General features: G+C 42.7%; 1 protein-coding gene across 1 annotated transcript in view; it reads right to left on the bottom strand.

The window, feature by feature from the left end:
* The window catches only part of LOC138945892 (sucrase-isomaltase, intestinal-like), a 15,812-nt gene extending 4,603 nt beyond the window's left edge, over window positions 1-11,209 (bottom strand). The window contains exons 1-8 of the mRNA XM_070317411.1: window positions 10,554-11,209; window positions 7,023-7,229; window positions 6,359-6,418; window positions 4,833-5,049; window positions 4,146-4,309; window positions 3,233-3,401; window positions 1,081-1,177; window positions 593-705 (exon numbers count right to left, since the gene is read on the bottom strand). Of these exons, the coding sequence (XP_070173512.1) occupies window positions 593-705; window positions 1,081-1,177; window positions 3,233-3,401; window positions 4,146-4,309; window positions 4,833-5,049; window positions 6,359-6,418; window positions 7,023-7,195 (993 nt within the window). The 5' untranslated portion in view covers window positions 7,196-7,229; window positions 10,554-11,209. The remainder of the gene's footprint in view (window positions 1-592; window positions 706-1,080; window positions 1,178-3,232; window positions 3,402-4,145; window positions 4,310-4,832; window positions 5,050-6,358; window positions 6,419-7,022; window positions 7,230-10,553) is intronic.
* Window positions 11,210-18,115: the final 6,906 nt, after the last annotated feature.

The following is an 18,115-nucleotide window of genomic DNA, read 5'->3' as shown; positions in this document are numbered from 1 at the left end:
TTAGATTTTAAAAGTTAGGTCTAGCGCCAAAGCGCACCACGGTCCGATTGTCTGAGAGACAATCCGCAAAATTAATTCTTTAAAAATTGCTCGCTTTTTACGTAGGGCACCTAGGATGTTCCCGTTCGGTGAGTGTTTAAATGAAAGGGTGTTTGGACTGTGTGTAAAAGCCTGACAGTATCTGTGATGGTTTACGGGAGGCTTACTGTGCCTTTAAGTCACGAGATTTGCATCATTCCCAGAAGAGAAATACAGGGTGGTGGTGTGCGAAGAGGTGAGGAAAATCTCGTATATAGGCACGCACGCACACATGCACGCACGCACGTTCTCACTCACACACACACACACACACACACACACACACACACACACACACACACACACACACACACACACTCAGATGAACACCCCCCCCCACTCCACACACACCAATGAACAACCTCCCCACCACACACACACACACACACACACACACTCAGAAGAATGCAAAGAAATGGTCAAGCGAGATGGACCTTACCTTAGACAGGCAGTATAAAACAAACACAGGTCGACGTATGCGATAAAAAAACCGGGGGTTGCTCAAACGACTCACCTTTGTATACAGACTCACTGCCTCGCCAGGAGAGTCCCCAAGAAAAACGTAAAAATCCAAAACACCGCCGATACTTCGGAATGTGATGGAAGGATCCGGCTGAAGAAAAACCTCTGTGAAACAAAAGAATTGCAAGATTATACGCAAAGGCACAATAAAAGTCAAATTTGAAGTGGAAAAAGTTACTAACGGTAGAAATTGAATAAGGTTATTATGAGTATGCACATGAGGTATGTACAAATGGGTATTTGTTGTATGTCAGAGTATCCCAAAAGTGGTCAATGAAATGTGTAAAGGGTTTTAACAAGTAGGGGAGGGGGGGGGGGGGGTCCGGAACCAAGGACTCGCATTTACAGCTGGCTCGAAATTCGCAAACAAACACAGAACGTTTCGACCTAAATGCTTTTTAAGCACATAAATAATGACGAAAAAAAGGAAGAGAACAGAAGAAATTGAACGCAAAAGAGCATAGACAAGACACGATATACCTAAGGCATTGCTGTTTTTCAGGAAGACCAAGTTTGCCTTCCCTTCATCCTCCACGTTCATGTATACCGGCTGTGCTCCGTACAGATTCCAGTCGTGCTGGAGGCAAAATAAAATATCGGCAAGAATGTTATAAGTTTCCTGTCTCCATTTTTATCCCAGTTGTGCTGGGAAAAAATAACATATCTAGGCAAGAATGGTGAGTTTCCAGTTTCCATTTATATCCCAGTTGTGCTGGAGAAAAAATAAAATATCTAGGCAAGAATGGTGAGTTTTCAGTTTCCATTTATATCCCAGTTGTGCTGGAGAAAAAATAACATATCTAGGCAAGAATGGTGAGTTTCCAGTCTCCATTTATATCCCAGTTGTGCTGGAGAAAAAATAACATATCTAGGCAAGAATGGTGAGTTTCCAGTTTCCATTTATATCCCAGTTGTGCTGGAGAAAGAATAACATATAGTGGAACCTCCCTTTAAGGCCCCCGGAATTTGAGACTCCCTCCCTTTTAAGACCCTGTTTTCTAAGACTTCCGATCGACATCCTCTGTAAATCTACCCCCAATTTAAGACTCCATCCTTTTTAAGACCTTATTCTCTCAGAGTTTGTTTGTTTGTTTGTTTGCTTAACGCCCAGCCGACCACGAAGGGCCTTATCAGGGCGGTGCTGCTTTGATATATAACGTGCGCCACACACAAGACAGAAGTCGCAGCACAGGATTCATGTCTCACCCAGTCACATTATTCTGAAACCGGACCAACCAGTCCTAGCACTAACCGCATAATGCCAGACGCCAGGCGGAGCAGCCACTTGATTGTCAATTTTAAAGTCTTAGGTATGACCCGGCCGGGGTTCGAACCCACGACCTCCCGATCACGGGGCGGACGCCTTACCACTAGGCCAACCGTGCCGGTGTTTCTCTCAGAGTGTTGAAGGTCTTAAAAGGAGGCATCAAGAATGATAAGTTTCCAGTCTCCATTGGATATTCCAGTCGTGCTGGAGAAAACAAAATACAGCATAACCTCCATTTTAAGACCCACCAATTTGAGACTCCCTCCCTTTTAAGACCTTATTCTCTCAGATTGTCCGAGGTCTTAAAAGGGGGCTTCGCTGTACAGGCAAGAACGATAGGTTACATGTCTTCGCGCAGATTCCGGTCGTGCTCGAAATACATAACATACCTAGTACGTGCTACAGGCAAGATTAATAAGTTACCTGTCTTCGCGCAGACTCCAGTCGTGCTGGCAACACATAACATATCAACAAGTAGGATAAGTCACTTGTCTACGCATTATGTCTACATTTCTCACTCAGAGTGTTTGTTTATGTGCGAACGATGAGGCCAAAAAAAAGTAGGTGTGGTTAAGGTCTTTCTTTCTTTCTTTCTTTATTTGGTGTTTAACGTCGTTTTCAACCATTCAAGGTTATATCGCGACGGTGTGGTTAAGGTAACATTGCCACAAAAAAATAGGGTAGGAAGGTAGGCAATCACTTTTTTTTGTTTTTTACTTTTTTTTCTAATGTGTACAAATTAAACTTACTTGACAGGGAAATAGGTGTGCGACTCGAGCGCTTTCGCTTTCATTGCATTTTCTGTTCTCCCAATTTTTTTTTTTTTTTGACAAATGTAAAAAAAAAGTTATAGGGTCGGCCCCTAAAAATAGGGTAGGTCGGGTTACCGTAACCACACCTATTTTTTTTTGAAGTGAAAATTATAATGACATACACACTGCACTCGAAGGCGCACGGACATAAATGGAACTAAAAGTAATAATGCATAGCCTGCCAACATCCAAAATCAATATTCTAAAAGAAAAAAAGGAGTGTTCCATTCAAAATAGAATTCAACATTTTTACGCTTAGTAATGTTTTTGGAACAATATTTTCCTATGATGAACCTTAGCTGTTTCTGAGTTGAAGAATTAATAATCAGGCAAGTACTGTATGCATATACTTACAACAGGCGAAATTGGTGCACGAGGGGGTGGGTGTTTACAAGGTGGTTTACGGTACAGGTGGACAGATGCAATTAAACAAAGGGGGTTGCTCAAATGACTCACCTTGGTCTACAGCCTAACAAACTTTCCTACAATTAATCTTTGTTGTTTTTAAGCAGCAGAAGAAACAGCCAGGTACTGTATCAATTAATATACTTACAACCGGAGCTTCGTCCCTGGTGAAGATGGACCATCTCCTGTAGTTCATGTCATGGCGGAAGGACATGTGCTTGTGCTCACCGAACCCGTACACGTAGCTGTTCTGAAGGAGAACTGACACCTGCAGCAGCTGAGGGTAAAATGCCAACCCGGGTAGGCTGGTGTTGAAGCTGAAACACACCAACACTCTAAACTGAATACAAGTAGATTAATTAATATAGTACTTACCTTTTTTGCGACACAGTGTGATGAGGTACATAATTCTACTTGCAAAAGTAGCACACATGGTAAACACTAGTGTTCAGTTGAACACGGCATGGTATTTACCACGTGTGTTTTTTTGTTGTTGGTAGTATTGTGTTCAAAACGGGTTACAAAAATGGGTGTTCAAAAGTGGAACACTTCAGTTTAGAATAACCAATACTGTCCTATTTTAGACTTGGTCTGTATTTTGTTTGTTTGTTTGCTTAACGCCCAGCCGACCACGAAGCTGCTTTGACATATAACGTGCGCCACACACAAGACAGAAGTCGCAGCACAGGCTTCATGTCTCACCCAGTCACATTATTCTGACACCGGACCAACCAGTCCTAGCACTAACCCCATAATGCCAGACGCCAGGCGGAGCAGCCACTAGAATGCCAATTTTAAAGTCTTAGGTATGACCCGGCCGGGGTTCGAACCCACGACCTCCCGATCACGGGGCGGACGCCTTACCACTAGGCCAACAGTGCCGGTTCTTGGTCTGTATCAGTGTGGTCAAACATATTTGATTGAAATGTATAACATCTGAAAAATGTAACGCCCCATGTAATCTGCATGGCGAAACTAACAAAGAAGCAAACAGAAAACAGAATAAATACTCTTTTATTTTTAATCTAAAAGCAAAATATAAACACTAACACTTTACTTACATTGTTGCATTTGTCGACCTTCGTGTGACGGACAGTCCAAAAACTGGATCAGTTTGGAAAGTGACGTCATACAATCGTGTCTCATTACTGGGTGGCTGCGAAGGGGAGGTAATGTTGATTGCTTCTTCCGGTATTTCAAAGCGATGCACATCGGTAGGCATAATCTGTGAGAACAAAAGAAGGATTTTTTTCTCTCAAAGTTATCAATGATCTGCAGCTTGAAAAAGTTCACGATAGTGATAAAATAAATAAAAACAACATATGCAAGCACACACACAATATGTTGAATTGTGGTACGTGTCCAAAAGGAGAGACGGTCTTGTCCCATTATACAAGACTGGGCAGATCTGAGAAAATGAGCACAACTAGCTATTTTCACGGGAAAGATCGAATGTGCTTTTAGGCCCCCCCAAAAAAGTCTGTTTACGGTATCCCGACCGACCCTATTTTTTTGCGCGACCCTAGACTTTTTTTTGGCGTTTGGGGGAAAAAAAATTAAAAATAAAATAATAAAAAAAATAAAAAGTCTGTTTTCTTGCAAAATAATTTAAAAATATGTTTTGGGAAAAAAAAATAAAAAAATTCCCGACCTACCGACCCTATTTTTTTGGCCTATGTTACCGTAAACAGCCTTTTTTTTGTTGGCCTTAAATAAACTTTACGCGACAACCATGTTAGCCCCATCACCTTTATTCTCAGTCGCTTGTCGGTGTGAAACTCCACCGCCACTGTCAGGTTGATGTAAGGGGTCATTCCGTACAGAGGCGGTGTGTCGATGCGGGTTAACATGACCTTGACCCCGTGCGCATGTTCTTCCGGGTCACCCGCCATCTTGTATCCATACGCTTCCGGAAAGCTACACTTGGGTTTTTTGTCTGCGTCTGTGCGTTCTACCCAAATGCATCTGAAAATGAGAACAGTTGTATGTGAAGGAAAATAATGGTGCTAGCATCGTGAATTGATAACGAGAGGGGAAGGGAATAAAGAGTCTATACAACCAAATCTACAAGTGTATAGAAAATACGTTGGAAACTAAAGCATGCCTTTAAACGCTCGAAAATATGTGTCTTATAACTTGATCCTCACTCCGTAGCACCCGTGCAAAACTACATTAACATTTATAATAGTTAGCACAAACAACAACAACAACAAAAACAACAACAACAAACCGGCACGGTTGGCCTAGTGGTAAGACGTCCGCCCCGTGATCGGGAGGTCGTGGTTTCGAACCCTGGCCGGGTCATAACTAAGACTTTAAAATTGGCAATCTAGTGGCTGCTCCGCCTGGCGTCTGGCATTATGGGGTTAGTGCTAGGACTGGTTGGTCCGGTGTCAGAATAATGTGACTGGGTGAGACATGAAGCCTGTGCTGCGACTTCTGTCTTGTGTGTGGCGCATGTTATATGTCAAAGCAGCACCGCCCTGATATGGCCCTTCGTGGTCGGCTGGGCGTTAAGCAAACAAACAACAACAACAACAACAACAACAACAACAACAACAACAACAACAACAACACAACAACAACAACGACAACAACAAAACAGAGCTAAATCTTCCATACCACAAAAAGCACATCTCAGTTAAGAGCTAGCTCACAAAGTTAAGGCCATACGCCTCCTTACAATCCTTCTTACAACGAATTCCTGCATATTCAAAGATATGTTCTGTGATTAAAACAGTTTCCAAAACCCTAACACTTCGTGTACACTACATTGGGATGTGCACGTTAAAGATCCCACGATTGACAAAAGGGTCTTTCCTGGCAAAATTGTTTAGGCATAGATAAAAAAATGTCCATCAAAATACCCGTGTGACTTGGAATAATAGGCCGTGAAAAGTAGGATATGCGCCGAAATGGCTGCGATCTGCTAGTCGATGTGAATGCGTGATGTATTGTGTACAAAAAAATTCCATCTCACACGGCATAAATAGATCCCTGCGCCTTGAGTCCGAGTCTGGAGATACGCGCGCGATATAAGACTTCATATAATAATAACCCTAACCCTAACCCTAACAGTTTAAGAAAATATTATCCAAATGTAAATATATATAGAGTAAGGTAAATTCGTCCCCTATACTCAAGTCAAAGGCACCATCGTCAATGTAAACAAAACGAAGGCCAATTATTCAGGCTCAAGTTTAACCTGTGTACACCATAGGCTACTTATCTTTCATGAACAGTCGACACAACCTTATTCAGCTTATTTACCTACCCTCTTTCTTCGCATCGGGATTTTGACGCATCGTTGTCTGGGTGGCAGTTAACCAGGAATCTGTGCAATGACATTGGGTGGAATGTAGACACACTTATCTGATAAACAGATACTGACACAGAAATGAACAGAATGTAGCAAGGACAATGCTATCCCCAGTACAAATACATTCGACATGTTGTATATCTTTATGAAAACAAGAAGAAGACAAAACTGGGAAAGAAGAGACCTCTGTCTCTGTCTCCGTCTCTCTCTCTCTCTGTCTCTGTCTCTCTCTGTCTCTCTCTCTCTCTGTCTCTCTCTCTCTCTCTCGCTCGCTCTCTCTCTCTCTCTCGCTCTCTCTCTCTGTCTGTCTCTGTCTCTGTCTCTCTCTCGCTCTCTCTCTCTGTCTCTGTCTCTCTCTCTCGGCTCTCTCTCTCTCTCTCTCTCACACACACACACAGACGCAGACACATGCATGCACGCACGCACGCATGCACGCACGCACGCACGCACGCACACACACACACACACACACACATACACACACACACACATACACACATAAGCCTACTTGACATATAATAACTCAAAACAGAGACATAGATAGAATGTATGTCTCTGCTCAAAACAAAACTGTGGTTAACACCCAGCCACCCTGTCTTTCTCCCACTCAACAACCCACCTTGCGGTTTTGACAGGCACGGACGCTGTGTCATCTTCGTCGTCTTTGAGAGTCAGGTTAAGGCTGATGCCTACGGCCAGCGCAGCAGCAGTCACCAGAATGAGAATCACCACAAATATCAGTCGCTTCTTGCCGCTGCGTCGCTTCGGCGTTTCTGGGGGGGTGTCCGCCATCTTAGCTCAGTAATGTTGAGTGGTCACCGTGGTGCTGATTGTCGGTGTTGGTGTTAATTAATAATGATAATAATAATAATTTACGTTCATCTTATTCTTCATCATTTTCTGATTCCAAAAATATATAAATATGTTATATTTGGATTAAAAACAAGCTCTGAAAATTAAAAATATAAAAATTATGATTAAAATTAAATTTCCGAAATCGTTTTAAAAACAATTTCACATTATTCCTTGTCGGTTCATGATTCCAAAAACATATAGATATGATATGTTTGGATTAAAAACACGCTCAGAAAGTTAAAACGAAGAGAGGTACAGTAAAGCGTGCTATGAAGCACAGCGCAACCGCTGCCGCGCCAAACAGGCTCGTCACTTTCACTGCCTTTTGCACTAGCGGCGGACTACGTTCAGTTTCATTCTGTGAGTTCCACAGCTTGACTAAATGTAGTAATTTCGCCTTACGCGACTTGTTTTTTTTCAGCCACAGGGTTCCGAGCCAGTTTTCAGCAGTAATACAGTCAGCGCGGTAAGCATAACCCGTGCTAACCTTTCATTTCATAACCAAAGCGCATTTCGCTCAGCAGACTGTGTGCTGTGCTCTCTCTCGTGAAGTGTAGCGATTCACGAATGATAAAGCTAGCACAGACCCCAGCGAAGAAAAGAGACCTTGCCTGTCTGTCTGCGCGATACGTACAGGTAACTAGTACCCCCTGTCAAATCTTACCTTAGGGATTAAGACGAGTACTTGGCCTGTTTTCCTTTCATGCAACGTGTAGCGGGCTGGGATAAGCTGCAGTGCCTCGTCGGTCCTGCTGAAGTTACATATATGTGACCCTCCACCACGAAATGAGTCGCATGTCACCTCGCGCGGTTCTGCGCTAGGCTTAATATAAGTCCGGGGAGTGTCTGGTAACAGTGTGAGGGTCACCTTAGTCACAGGCTTATAACTCAAACAGTTTTCGCTCTTTTCTAAAACGGTTTTCACCACTGGATAGAGCATAAAAGACTCGTTAGAAAAATGTAAAAATATGAAAATCATGCAAAGGTGACATGCGACTCATTCCGTGGTGGAGGGTCACATATGTGAGCGGAGCCCCTTAGTGTGTATGGAGATACCAGTGGGTCATAAGTGTGCCATATCCTTCTCGCGTAGGCAAGCATACTCCCCACAATATGCCTGTCTGGGCTTTGACATTCCATTTAACTTCAACATGCATAATGCAACTTATGTTAACGATGATGTTTTTTGTTTGTTTGTTTGTTTGCTTAACGCCCAGCCGACCACGAAGGGCCATATCAGGGCGGTGCTGCTTTGACATACAACGTGCGCCACACACAAGACAGAAGTCGCAGCACAGGTTTCATGTCTCACCCAGTCACATTATTCTGACACCGGACCAACCAGTCCTAACACTAACCCCATAATGCCAGACGCCAAGCGGAGCAGCCACGAGATTGCCAATTTTAAAGTCTTAGGTATGACCCACGACCTCCCGATCACGGGGCGGACGCCTTACCACTAGTATAGGCCAACCGTGCCGGTCCAACGATGATGTTGACGCATGCGTAATACCTCACTAGTTGTCGCGCGCTTAACTCGCTCGAACCTTACTTTTTATTGTGGAATGTAAATCTGTGTTCACCTTACTTTTCTGTGGTGTTTCATCTGGATAGTGTAATGCAAAGTGTGCTATTTCGTTTTTAAATTTTACGAATGAGTATATTTTATTTATCCAATGCTGGAAAATTCGGGTCACTTCCTCCCAGTGAAAAGCTAGCAGCAACAGAGTCGCGCTACCCAGGTGTGTGCGTGTGCAGGTGTAATCAGCCACCTGCACTTATGGCAGAATGACCGAGGTCTGGTTACGTGCCACTGTGGTGACACGGCGGTGGGACATGGATACCGGCTCTGAGTCTTGCACATAAAGTTGACCCGCGTCCGTGCCTGCCTAGATTCCAACCCCTGACCCTATGTAGGATCACAAGTCCATGTGCACTACCAACTCAGCTACCCGGCCACTATGAGATAAGATCATTCTTCCACTTGGAGAAATACCAACGATATGCAGGCTGGCTAGTTTCTCTGCTGAGTGGTTTGTTTTTTGAATTTCGTATTCAACAACTTAAGCAATCTGCGAAAGTATTTCATCGAACAACAACACAATGCGGGGCTGCGCGAGAACAAGCAAGGTAGTCGACTTTGGTTGCTGTTTTCAAGAGGAGGAATGATCTTATCTCATAGTGGCCGGGTAGCTTACTTGGTAGAGCACATGGACCTCAGGTCAAAATTAATGAGTTCGGCTCATTCTCTCCCTGACAGGATGCCTCGAGTTTCCTTGTCTGGCAAGTAAACGGTTTTTTTTTTATTTTTTATTTTTTTTTTTTTTTACATATTTAGAGCTTTTTGTAATGTGTTATGGATGTAAGCAGATTCGCGATCGTCGATAATGATTTTTCATGGTGTTTTGTAATTTTTAAATTACAGAGGAATTTTTATTTTAGACAGTTTCAAGCGAGCTATTTTTTTGCGGCTGTATTTACAGTGCAAACAACTCTAAATATGGCAAAAGTGTCACGCGATAATCAACCGTTTGGTTTTGGCGTTCGCTGAAGCAGACGATTTTTTCTGTAGTGATGAAACCATATAGGCTATTATGGTCTCCTTCCGGCAGCAGTCCCAAAAATTCGACTTGTTTTGACCTTAGAACGATGCCTTTATCATAACTGTGAAGAACAGAACGGAGATCACTGTCGAAGTCGGCCAATCTGCAATTATTTTCGTCTTGCGAACACGGCTCGCAAACAACATATGGGAGATAACTTGTTTTGATAGATTCGCGTAGGAGTTTCGCGTCCGGTCAGATAGATAACTGGCGATAGCCGTTGAGCGATGTAATCAGAATGCATCATCCCATGAAGACAAGACAACTGTGCACAGATCTTTGGTGTTTTACGTGTATAATCGAATGAGGGACTGCACCTTTAACTGTTGTGGGTTTTTAACTCAAAACGTACAGCATTTCTCTTGTCTACTCAGTGCAGGATTTGTCGAGTATTGTATTCCGCGAAGTAGGCTACACCGCAAGCACACACAAAAACAACTTTGTAGTAGCAGCGATTCTTTTCTGACGAATGTAGCATATTGCGTTGTATTGCTTTTCTTGTGTGTGTGTGTGTGTGTGTGTGTGTGTGTGTGTGTGTGTGTGTGTGTGTGTGTGTGTGTGTGTGTGTGTGTGTATGTGTGTGTGTGTGTGTGTGTGTGCGTGTGTGTGTGTGTGTGTGTGTAAAAAGATACTGTATTGTGCGTCTTGGGTGTTGTAGGTTTTCAACTCAAAATAGAATGAATCTTTCTTACCTGTCGTAATTTTTCGTCCGGTAGACTTCAACACAAACGCACAGAACAAGTGTGTCAATGGCACTGGAACAATCCGCCTTATTTACATTCCATACAAAGCAAGTTTGTCGTTGTCACTGAAAAAAGTCCGCCTGCACTGACATACAAAACACGTTTGTCGCCAGCTGACACTGAGAAACACCGCTTCACTGCATGCACACACAAAACAAGTTTGCTGTTGGCACTGTTGAAAAAACCCCGCCTAATTTCAACCATGAGCGAGTCCTTTCTGGCGTGTGTCACAATGCGTTGTGGTGAGTGTGTGTATGTCACCACTTCGCGTTTACCATAGCCTCCCCATATCTATCATCCGTGAGGAGCTAATTCGCAGCAGTGTTTGCCCTTGAAAGCACGCTATACACCCTCATGCTGTGCCCTAAATCCCACGGTGCAAACACTCGAGAAATAGCCAGCAAAAACTATGATGCAGGTATGGGGTGATAGTTATAAACAGATTGTCAACCACGTACCCGTCTATTCAGCTACTCGTAGACTTATCCGACTCCCGGTGAAATTAAAAGGAGTTTAGTACAGACCGTCCGACGGATACGCAGAGTCTTGAATCCACAGAACACACACACAAAGAAAGACCGAGCAAGTGACCGGCTGTTGTCAACAAACGTTTCGCCGCAAAGAGAGAGTACACAGGTTGCGAAGAGAACGACCATGGGTATTCAGTACGGAAACGGGACGAAACGGCGCCGTTTCTCTTCTCGACTGCTAGTGTAACTTCCCTACTCATGGTACCAGTTCACCCCTACCCCCCCCCCCCCCCCCTCTCCTCCCGAAGTTCGCCCCCTGCACTCCCCCCCCCCCCCCACTCCATCTCAGAGAGAGAGAGAGAGAGAGAGAGAGAGAGAGAGAGAGAGAGAGAGAGAGAGAGAGAGAGAGAGAGAGAGAGTGGGAGAGATAGACAGTTCAACACAGTGGGTCAAGAGAGAGAGAGAGAGACAGAGACAGAGAGACAGAGACAGAGAGACAGAGAGACAGGCAGAGACAGAGAGAAACAGAGAGAGACAGTTAGAATCAGAGAGACAGAGAGAATCAGTGACACATATAGACACGCAGATATATGTGACCCTCCACCACGGAATGAGTCGCATGTCACCTTTGCATGATTTTCATATTTTTATATTTTCATAAAGAGTTTTTTATGCTCTATCCAGTGGTGAAAACCGTTTTAGAAAAGAGCGAAAAATGTTTGAGTTATAAGCCTGTGACTAAGGTGACCCTCACACTGTTACCAAACACTCTCCGGACTTCTATCAAGCCTAGCGCAGAACCGCGCGAGGTGACATGCGACTCATTTCGTGGTGGAGGGTCACATATGTGACCCTCCACCACGGAATGAGTCGCATGTCACCTTTGCATGATTTTCATATTTTTACATTTTCCTAAAGAGTTTTTTATGCTCTATCCAATGGTGAAAACCGTTTTAGAAAAGAGCGAAATATGTTTGAGTTATAAGCCTGTGACAAAGGTGACCCTCACACTGTTACCAGACACTTCCCGGACTTATATTAAGCCTAGCGCAGAAACGCGCGAGGTGACATGCGACTCATTTCGTGGTGGAGGGTCACATATGTTTGTCTCGATTCCATACGGAGTAATACTATTCGGTCGTTTCCCCCGCAACCTCTTTACGCGGTAGTGTGTGGTGTTCGCTCTTATCGCTTTCGACTACACGTACACCGTAAGGTGAGTGACTATAGAGTATGCATAGGTAAGGTCAGCAGTGTTACTTGGTCTCAGTTTTGGTCACACCTGTAAAAGACGATATTATATTAACAGTGACAGCAATAGATGTAGCAAAGCATTCTCTCTCTCTCTTTCTCTCTCTCTCTCTCTCTCTCTCTCTCTCTCTCTCTCTCTCTCTCTCTCTCTCTCTCTTTATTTGTATAAAATATTATGAAATATTTTGAAAGAAAAGGGTTGAAGTTATCACTTGTTCGCCATGTCTTTTTATCAGAATGTGTATTGAATATTAGTTTTAGAACGTGTCCATAAGCAGTCTGCTTGTTAACGTTCTTAATGTTGTTACTGTATATAACATGTATACAAGAAATTAATAAAAACACGCTTAAACCAAAAGACGATTGAAAATAAAATGTTGGTAGGGCCTAAATATGGGGCAAGGTTTATCGCCAGGAAGCAAAGATCCACAAGGATATGCTTTGAAACTTACGTGAAGAAGAATACGCCGAAAATGCGCGCAAGCGGGACCACCCTCTGTCTTGCGCAAAACACATATCTAATTGGTTGGTAATCATGCAGATTTGTATGTGGATTTGAAACACACAGACACAGAAATACACACATATACACACACACTCACACACACACACACACACAAACACACACACACACACACACACACACACTCACACTCTCTCTCTCTTTGACATACACACACACACACACACACACACACATACGCACACACACACACAACAACCACAACAACACCAACAACCACCACCACCACAACAACAACGACAACCACAACAACAACATCAACAGTTCAATAACAACGATTACAATGTGATGAAATATATATAGGTTACACACTCCGAGTTCTGATTATCTTGCATATTTTCCCGAGGGTCGATTTTCATGTAGGGTATTACCGAGCCTTTGGCGAGGTGATACATGAAAATCGACCAGAGGGAAAATATGCAAGATATTCAGGACGAGGTGTGTAAGCTATTTATCCCATTACTCCGACGTTTTCATTAAAAACACTTACTTTTTCCACTAAAACCTGCCCGTGCCTGTTTTCAGCTTGCCAAAAGCCTCCGCAGTCGAAATTCATGTCAATGAATTCATGCGCAAAGCTAGTTCCCATTTTGTCAGCATAATGGACGGCGTCATTCGACTTGTATGTGGACATTCAGTCATTCATATTGCTTATAAAAAGGTCTGCTATCTGCTTTTACATTTTGAAAGTCATTTTAAAATATCCCTGTGTATATTTGACATCGGCCTTTCCCGTCGTTATACTCAATTCGGCATACCGGGTTTATATGTTTACCAAAATTGCGCATGATAATGGCAGCGCAACAAATTCAGTTCGGGCCGTGCTGGTTTGATCGTTGACCCAAGTCAGTTCGCATGCAGTGTTACTGTTTGTCAGTCGGGGATAGAAATGTTGGCTGTCATCGCGCTGTTCTGTTTTGGTTTTCACACGTGGATCACTTACATATTCAGTCGTCGGGTTTAGGTGAGCCAAAGCTTTAATACTTCGCCTGTTGTAGACGTTAAAGCAATAAAGCTTGGAAGTTGTATGTCGGCACTGAGAGTCGGTCGCGGTACATAGATTTACATAGCTTTCTACTTTGTCCCGGTCTTGAGTTTGAACACAGGCGGAAGGTATCGTCCACTGGACTACTACTATCACAGAAAGACTACAAGGTCTGTCACTCACCTTCGAGTCTTTGTTCTTGGAGTCGCTTCCTGGGGAAAAATATTGTTCAAGACGGTTTGCCTCTTCCTACAGTCTGTGTAAGGTCAAATAAATACAGTTGAATAATTGTTTAAACAAGTATGTGCCTTTAGTTTTCAGCTTCCGTCCGGTGCAGGTTGTTTTTAACCATCATTTGGACGAATCTTCGTTTGCGAGCCGCTAATATCCACTTTGCGTCAAATCATGCATCCGCACCGAATATGCATACCAGCGCTCATTGGTCTAAAACATATGTAAATATTGTGCAGCAAAGGGAAGCTACCCACGGGAAAATAATCATCAAATATCCTGTTATTAACCAATGAGCGCTGGTATGCATATTCGGTGCATTTACAGTTCAAAAATCCTCCTATGGTAGTAAAACAAACCCAAAACTACCCAACGACGACATCTGTGAAGCTCGACAGTTTCTGTTCACGCGAGTGCATAAATTAACCTAGTTATTACGTGGTGTTTGGACGGAGTTCGATTCAACTGAGTGATTCCGGCCTCGATTTTGTTTTACACAAACTCATGATGACGTCTGACATAGTTTGCTAGTGACGTGTCTTTTTGTGCATGATGTGGTGATCTACCTGATCTAAATTTAGATCCAAAAATAGGTCAAGACCAGCCGGGTCCGAGTACGAAATTAAATCGTAAAAAAATCGCGGTTCTTGACTCGTTGGGTGCAAGTCAATGAAACTTGGTAGTTCTTCTGTCTCCAAAAACCTCCGAAAACCCCGAAAACCTCCCAAAACCCCTGAAAACCCCATCTAGACTAACTAAATCTATCTTCAAAGTGAAGTATTGGACATGCCTGTGAAAAGTAAGCCTGATTCATGCTACATGCACCCTTATATTTGTGTTGAGAGCCGGATTATCGACGAAATCGATGCAATAATTTCAATGCAAGGGAGGTAACTCTTGTTACTCGAAAGCACAAGTATTGATGACGTCCTGTGATTAGTGCTTCCGCTCCTTCGTAAATCCTCGCACAAACACGAAAATAAAGCCATGAACGGTGAAAGTTGCAAATATAAGTCATGGTTGCAAACAATTATGTAACAAAACACGATCTAAGGACGTATTTTCTTATTTCTGATGAGGTTTTCGGGGGTTTTCGGAGGTTTTTGGGGTTTTCGGTTTTTTTCTGAGACAAGTAGTACCGATTAAAATGCACCTTAAACTAACATGTAGAAACCAGCCAAGTCCATTGTTGCAGTTATAATGTGATGAAATGTAATCTGAATTTCATTCAGAATAACAGGCCCAGTAGGGGCTGAGTGATACGGTTAGTGCACTTGTGGTGCACTCGGTTTTGTAAAGTGCGTCACCTATTTTTCCCCGCAAAGGTTTTTGGGCATTAAACAATCAACTATTGATCGAATGATTGCAAAACGATTGTGTTCAAATATGACTTTCCTGTTATGACATTCAAAAGCAGTGGCGTTACAATTTATTTTTATTTGTTGTTGTATTTTTTGTTAAACCGTTTTAATAAGTTTTGGGGTCAAGACTGCTTAAAAAAACTGTAAAAAAGGTATTGCTTTTCAGAATAATGGCAAAGTGTCTTTGCTTAATTTCACACTACCGAGCCTTTTTCCTGTCAAAACTAAACATTCTGTCTGCGTAAATATATAGTAATCTACATCAACATAAAATTGAAAAATAATAAAATAACATACAAAACAGGAAGTAACAAGCAAAGACAAACTAAATTAATAAGAAAGGAGAAAAGAAAGGAATTAATAAATTAAATAATAAAAAGGAAGAAGAAAGAAAGAAAGAAAGAAGCAAAGAGAGTGACACAGAAAGAAACAAAAAATGACACACACATTCTTTTTAATCCCATGTTAGTGTTACTGCACACACACGCACACACACACACACACACACGCACGCACGCACGCACACACACACACGCGCACGCACACACACACACACACACACGTTTTGCTCCGTTCTGCTTTGTTTCCATCTTGCAGATACACTCCTGATGACTGACGTTTAATCATCCTTGGCAGTGGCATAGGCAATCCACGACACACATGTCTGCCACGCTCTCGTATTCAGTGTAACCTAGGTTATCATCTCTTTGGCAAAAAGTCGTGGAAGTAAACTGATTCATAATGTCATGTGAACTTGCCAGTGTAATGTTGTAGTTGGTAGCATAGTTCTTGTTGTTGTAACTGTAGTTGTAAATGTTGTCGAAGCAGTTTGTTTGTTTAGTGTTTTTTGTTGCTTGTTTGTTTGTTTTGTATCTGTTTTTGGATGTTTGTTTTCCTTTTTCAGTGAGTTTTTGTTAAAATTGTTATTAACTTTGGTTGGTTGGTTGGCTGGTTATTTGTTATGGACTGAAAGTTCAAGACTGCCTCCCTCCATCCCTCCCCCTTTCTCAATATCTCCCTCTCTACCCCCCCCCCCCCCCTCTCTCTCTCTCTTGATTTGATTTGATTTGATTTCTCTCTCTCTCTCTCTCGCTCTCTCATGCCCTCTCTTTGTGAATAAAAAGTCCCTGTCCTAGCTTGCATGGGGTGCTTAATGCGCAGAAAACATCTACGACTTGTGTCTGTCTGTGTGTGTGTGTGTCCGCGATGCCAAGCCAAAGTTCTCGGTGGATCTTTTTTTAAATTTGGAGACCGTATTCAGCTACACCCCGGACACAACCTCATTGATGAGATATTTCAACACGTGCTCTCAGCGCGCAGCGCTGAACCGATTTTGGTTTTTCTCTGGATCCATTCCCAGTAACTCTTCCTTATCTTCTCCAGTGTTTTCAGCCGCGTTTGTCTCCCTTCCTCCGTGCGGTGCGCACCCGGCATAGCCGGGTCCCCGGCGCAGCCGGGTATTCGGCTCGACTTCTTCCCGGCGCAGCCGTACCCGGCGAAGCGGGTATTCATCTAGTATTCAATATATCTCACGAATTAACATAATGTAAACAACACTTCAGACAAGAGAGATTATTTAACTCTTTAAATAACAAATGCTCACTCTTCGTGAATATAAATCACGCCTATGCATGCACGGTTGTTTTATGAGCAAAAAAAAAAGGGGGCCTTATTAGTTTTTTTAAATTTTCATAAATTTACATAATCCTTTGCGTACACAGTACCACATTTTATGATCTCATAAAAAAACTAGTTCGATTGACTTCTGCGCGTTCTCGCGTTGCAATTTAAAGGCCTAGTGCTATACTACATTTTCACACCAATTTAAAGGCCTGGTGCTATACTACATTTTCACACCAATTTAAAGGCCTGGTGCAATACTACATTTTCACACCAATTTAAAGGCCTGGTGCTATACTACATTTTCACACCAATTTAAAGGCCTAGTGCTATACTACATTTTCACACCAATTTAAAGGCCTGGTGCTATACTACATTTTCACACCAATTTAAAGGCCTGGTGCTATACTACATTTTCACACCAATTTAAAGGCCTGGTGCTATACTACATTTTCACACCAATTTAAAGGCCTGGTGCTATACTACATTTTCACACCAATTTAAAGGCCTGGTGCTATACTACATTTTCACACAACGAATTGTGAAGCCACTTTTTACATTCTCGTAGATTCAAAGTTTGACTTGAAGCTGCTCCATATCGGTTTAAATTGTTATTTTTTTGGTTTTATTATATCAGTATTGCTTGTGCACCATTTTCAAGTAAATGCGCAAATGCGTGCGTGCATGTGTCTGCGTCTGTGACTGTCTGTGTGCATGTGCCTGTGCCATAGTTGGGCAAATGTGAACTAACATGTTGGGCAAATGTGAACGAAAAAAACGATGGGGATGTAATACGTGTAGGGTTCAGAGCATTCTTACCGTTCATATTTAGTACCAGACCCCCGCCGATGAGTGAAGATACCACACAAGAAACATGCCACATTTATTTCAGTTGAAAATGTGCTAACCGTCGACCTTGGGGTTCAGCCAATTCAAGGGGAGTCACTCTGCACCGTCAAACCGTCGAAGCTCGACTAGAGGTTTCGAATCGCAAATAACCAAGAACACAGTCCTTTCTCCGAGTTCAAATGAGGTCTCTCTGAAAGATCATCACTGTTTAGCTTAACGCT

This window comes from Littorina saxatilis, linkage group LG13 (genome assembly GCF_037325665.1).
Source record: "Littorina saxatilis isolate snail1 linkage group LG13, US_GU_Lsax_2.0, whole genome shotgun sequence".
Lineage (NCBI taxonomy): Eukaryota > Metazoa > Mollusca > Gastropoda > Littorinimorpha > Littorinidae > Littorina > Littorina saxatilis.
Note: the sequence above shows the minus strand (reverse complement) of the source record. Positions and strands in the feature narration are given on the sequence as shown.